Consider the following 5,616-nt stretch of genomic DNA (forward strand, 5'->3'; position numbering starts at 1 on the left):
TGGTCAATAATTTTGTGAAATACCGAAAGTTAACGGATTCCACTCCAAGCTTTAGCTTTATTCCATCCTAAATATCAAGAGACTTCACGTCTTCTGCCATTTTATCTGGAAGTGCTACAAGTATGTTCTGAGAAGCAAGCTTTTTATAAAAACTATTGTTTCAACCTCCTATTGTGTCCTTACGCCAGAGCGGCACAAAATCACAGATAGCGTAGGGCAAGAAGCATGCCTTTATTCGGTGCTTGGAATTAATAGCAAATGTGGTTGGGCTTGCAGCAGACGTTTTCCAAGAGGCCGTCTTGGTAGAAGCATCCCTTTCCTGGAGGCGGCAGCATGCATTCTTTCATGCTGAAAACACGAAAGATAGGACTCAGAAAAGAAGCGAGTTCCGCCTTTAATGTTTAATTTCATCTGACAAGGAACGCATCGAGAAGCACCTAGAGCTTGAGTAGTCACATTTGAGAAGCGCGAAAATAAAAAATAAAAAATGAATACATGTTAGCTCTCCTTCGAATACAAAGAAATCGGAATATAAGCTTAATGCCTTAGTCCGCTCTTCAACGAAGGACTTGTCTTCGTCTGGGCAGCTTCCTAGATGTTTGAAGTTCGTGTTTAGAGAATTGCTTCTGCCTTCTTTTATGCTGGGGCTTCGGAAATCCGAATTAAATGTGGAAGCAGAGATAGACGGGGAGACTTACGAATTCGATGCGTCGGAAGAGGACCTAACAACTTCAAAGCACCTCTCTGCTTGTTCGCACCGCGGCACGTAGCACTCGGGTTTGCTGGTTAATGTCTTTCTTCGCCTCCTGCCTATAGTGTATTTCCCGTCCTTCTGTTGTAGACTTCGCTTTTGGCATTCTGGTTCACTCCTTGGGATTTTGATGAGATAAGTTATAAGCATTTTTGTTAGATATTCTTCTATGGTACTTGAATAGAATTTTCAGCACAGTGAATTGTGCGAAAGAGCTATTTTTTATTGTGCTGCAGTGAACCACTGACCTACAGTTCGCAGTATAGGTACTTTCTTTTCAATTTTTCTGTACTTTAAAATTTCAAACTTGACGCATTCGCAAGGTGGAGGCGCAGAGGCAGGAAGAAACGCTACGCTGAGCATCGCGATATCAGGGCCAACGATAAAAAGACTGCAAAGGAAGCATGACTCGTGTTGAAATTTCTTAGTGGTTATACCTTGCAACGCTCCACAAAAAGTGGCTTGTGAACTATTCCAGCCGAGTAAGCGACTGCAAATGAACGAACCATGCGTAGCATTAATGTTGTCCAACACACGCGCATGCCTAGCTCGAGATGCGAGGAAGGCGGGCGAAGTTTCCCGATTGCGCTGCTCAAGGCAACAATTTTGTACAGAACACATTCCACGACTTTTGTAGCGCTGCTGTCGTGAATCAATAAGACCAATAATTATTAAAATCTTTTCTTTCCACCCGGGCAGGTTGCAAGCGTTGCTCCTTCTAAAGCAAGTCTCGCAGCTTGGGAGGTTACTGAAAATTTTTAACAACAAAACGCACGCATTAGTTGCGTTGACGTTGTGGAAGCTTCGACAATGCGCTTAAAACGTTGCAGTTGTTTTCAAGAAGAAATCATAACTGGCTGCTCTAGTGGGCAAAGCCGCTCGAAGTTTCGAAAGAAAGCTGGCTTGTGCAACAAGAAGCCAGATTCGCAGACATTTTGACACTGCAGAACAGCTGGGAGTAGTATATGCGTATTGCACTAACAAAACATGAGCCTGCAATACAACAGAGATAAACGCAGCCGCTCATACCAGCTTTGTAATGAGGGGTCCGAATTGTCACGCTAGTTGCGGCTACCGTGACTTTGCGTGGTTTAAGTAAATAGTGTTGATTGGCTGCAAACGCGCTGCTTTTCATCGGCAATTATTTCGACTACATTGTTCCTTCGCACCATATGCTGCGCAAGAAGTCGCTTTTTTGGGGGGGTCTGAGACGCTGCGGTCAACCCTACTCGGGAACCGGGGTTTTGTTTGCCCGTTTATTTTCATCCATGGTTAACCGAGTCATGCTGAGCTTGATCGCTTTTTCGCGCTTATCTCACTGCATCTCACTGCGGTGTCTGGCGCAAATTCGTGGCTAGAATTTCTTACGGGTTAAAGTACAGCCGTCGCTGCTTGGGCTTGCAGCGGACTTCGACACATTTGCCGTCGGCCTGCGTGATGTAGGCTTCCCGAACGGACTTGCCTCGGTAGATGCACCTACCTGCGGGAACAAACCGGGTACATCTCAATCTTGTCTGTTGTTTGTCCAGCACTTCAAACTGCGGATAGCACCGCCCTTTCTCTCGCAGCTCGCTGAGGTAGAGGCATCAAATTTCGGATGATAGCGTGAATATGACCCACGATAATAAAATACAGCAAGATGCTAATTTCCGAACAACGAAGCATTTCGTTTTCTCTCCGAACGTTTAAAGACCCGCTGTATGCAGTTTACCTCTCGCAATAGCGAAACGTATTCATCAAACAGCTCTATCGTAACGATGGCGTGTACAGTAGTGGCCGCAAATTTTTTTCTTAATGCCGCACCGAAATCAGACCGGAGTGCCCCAAAATGCTCTGTTCCACACTAGACCATAAGAAGGATTTTCGTTGTCACGACCGCCACTGTTTTCTGGAAGCATCGGAATGTGACTACAGTGACCGCGGGCTGCCTTGTACACAGGGAAGTTTTAATGTTGCGGCTGTCGCCAGGATAGTGTGCTGAAAGTTAAAAATAATTAGAGGCCTTCTTAACGATTGCTTTACGAAAGAAATGCGATAGCATTTGGGTGTTCGGTGTTGCCGTCCACGTTGTAATTCTAATGTCATTTCTACGATTAAATTGTGTACCCTTCGCCATCACTATGTTATGTAGGCAGAAACCGAAAGGACCACTTTAAAGAGATACCGACATGCGGCATCTCTATCCTGGAAATCCTGGCATATGGACGCTCGGCGCCCGACCGCCGCACATAAACCATCATTTCCCCCCAAGAACCGCTTGAAACCAGATTTTACCGCTTTTTTGACATGACGTCTTTTCCCGCCAAAAACCGGTACAAGCCATATTTCCCCGCCATTTTCACATGACGCAAACTTTTCGCGAAAAAACTGCGAATTCACCCACTAAGGCAGATTGACCCGTCAGTTGGGCCAAGAGCAAAATTTTGGGAAGTTGGGTAAGTGCCAACTTTTGCTGATGGGACAAGTGAGAAATGTTTTGGGCGTGGACCAACTTCCTAATTTTGGGGGCGGGCCAGCTGGCAAGTTTTTGGAGGCTTTCCAGCTCCCAAATTTCGGGGGTGGGCCAAGTGCCAAATTTTGGAGGCGGGCCAAATGCCAAATTTTTGGGGCGGGTCAAATGCCCAATTCTGGAGGTGAGCCTACTACAATATTTTCGGGGTCAGCCAGCTGCCAAATTAGGAGGATGGGCCAGCTGACAAATTTCTGGGGTAGGCCAAGTGCCAAATATTGTGGCACTTCCTATCAGTTTAATATCCATATCAATCTTTAGAATATCGAAAACTTGGTTACCCTCGGCGCTGTAGCCCAACAACATTTTTCTAAATCTCGCCATAATACACGCGCTTTCGAGAAGCTTGGAGGCAAAGCAACCTCTCCAGTGCACGTAACACGTCGAAATAGCTAACATTTGTTGGGCCAAAGTGTGGAGGGTTACCGTGCTTTCAAAGTCCTAAAAATTGATAAATAATAATTGGTTTTTGGGGGAAAGGAAATGGCGCAGTATCTGTCTCATATATCGCTGGACACCTGAACCGCGCCGTGAGGGAAGGGATAAGAGAGGGAGTGAAAGAAGAAAGGAAGTAATAGGCGCCGTAGTGGAGGGCTCCGGAATAATTTCGACCACCTGGGGATCTTTAACGTGCACTGACATCGCACAGCACAGGGGTGCCTTAGCGTTTTTCCTCCATAAAAACGCAGCCGCCGCGGTCGGGTTCGAACCCGGGAACTCCAGATCAGTAGTCGAGCGCCCTCCTAAAAATTGATATGAATATAAATTGCGGTGGGCTACAAGCCTTTAAATAATTAAGGAGGCTAATGATAAGAGCTGAAAAAGTTAACTATTCAATATTAGTATAACCGTCCTGCTAGTTAGCAAGTCTTAGTTGTATTATGATGTACTACGCTGCTGACAAAACTATGCCGAAAAAAGGGCTCGTCTAACTCAAAAAATCCTATTTTTAAAAATTGTGTGAATTCTTGCGTGAAACACCCTTATATCAAGAACTTCGACCACCTGGCGTTGGAGAGGGGACCTCTTCGGTGCGGAAAGACTAAAGCAAATCTTTTCTCTCCAAACGATAATGCGAGCACGCAAGCGAACGAACGAAGAAAATGTTGCCCATCTGAATGTCGAGAGTAGGTGTATGAAATGCATTGCAAGAAAGGCGCATAAATTATGGGATGCCTCTTACACGGTAGCTGCACTCCGGTATTGACTGCGATCCTTTGGCTGCTGCACGCGCCCTCACCCGTCTCCAGTATTCTTCGGTACTCTGCGCCTGCGCTGACTCGAAGCCCCCTCGGAACTGAAGTGTTTTTCTGCTAGCTACCACTCGTACAAAAAAATTCGGATGTTTTCTGATAAGTTCAGCTTCAAGTACAGCCTGTGGTTCGGCGCAGTTTACGGATGAGGTGCGCCTGAATTCGCCGCCAATGTGGAGCTAATAACATTTCACACTCAAAAGACACGGTCGGTTTAGTGAAGTGATGCATACGTGCTGCATAGATCACCATTTTCCTTGCGAATGTTTTTGTTGCACGTTACCCCGTCGCCGTTTCTCATTGGCCGTCGCGTTCGGCTGCGGAATCCAACGACACTGGATCGAATCCAAGGCGTGGCAGCCACATCGATGGAGACGAAATGCATACAGGCCTATGTTCTGTACGATGCCAGTGCACATTCAAGAATCCCAGGTGGCCAAAATTAATCCGTAACCCTCCACTACGGCATCTGCGGTAGCCAATTTGCAGCTTCGGTGAGTTAAACTCTACATACGCCATCTTGAGACGAATGCAGAATGATGAAATAAATATACAATATTTTCGTCGCAGGAAGAAAGACGCGGCAGCGCGATGTGTGGCTGGACGTGACAGCACTGAACTGTATTCACTTGGGTAGCCTCTAGTGGATTGGGCTGCCGAATTAATCCGGGAATGGTTGAGAAATTCTATATGAAAGAGTATTTTGAATGGAGGTTATGAGTATAATCAAAACGGTAAAGCTAGAAAGTGCCGACCGTGATAAGGGCGTTATGTTCATCGTCGTAACCGTGAACGATGGCAGATGCGTAGATGCTGGTTCGCTTGTAGCCCATGTGTAATATAAACGGCAAAATGAATCATCCCTGTATCTACAAATCATCAGCACCATGCGCCTAAAGGTAAATCATGTTGGATGGCTATTGGGCACAGGTGACCAGTGCCTGGGCTCGTACGCTTGGCTATAAGTCTTCATAGCTCGGACTGCCATGACAATAAACACATCTGTTCAGCTTCTAATATTTCTTAATTAACAGGCCCTAATGAACTAAAAATGTACACAGTGCTCGTAGTTCACTACTATATCCTTCATCTTCAACGCCTTC

At 45.9% G+C, this 5,616-nt stretch overlaps 1 protein-coding gene across 2 annotated transcripts in view; it reads right to left on the minus strand.

The window, feature by feature from the left end:
* Positions 1 to 212: 212 nt before the first annotated feature.
* The window catches only part of LOC144127590 (uncharacterized), a 12,228-nt gene continuing 6,824 nt past the window's right edge, over positions 213 to 5,616 (minus strand). For both annotated transcript variants that reach the window (XM_077660573.1, XM_077660574.1), the window contains 2 exons: positions 2,120 to 2,231; positions 213 to 348 (listed from right to left, as the gene is read on the minus strand). In XM_077660573.1, the coding sequence (XP_077516699.1) occupies positions 249 to 348; positions 2,120 to 2,231 (212 nt within the window). In that variant the 3' untranslated portion in view covers positions 213 to 248. The remainder of the gene's footprint in view (positions 349 to 2,119; positions 2,232 to 5,616) is intronic.

This window comes from Amblyomma americanum, chromosome 4 (assembly GCF_052857255.1).
Source record: "Amblyomma americanum isolate KBUSLIRL-KWMA chromosome 4, ASM5285725v1, whole genome shotgun sequence".
Lineage (NCBI taxonomy): Eukaryota > Metazoa > Arthropoda > Arachnida > Ixodida > Ixodidae > Amblyomma > Amblyomma americanum.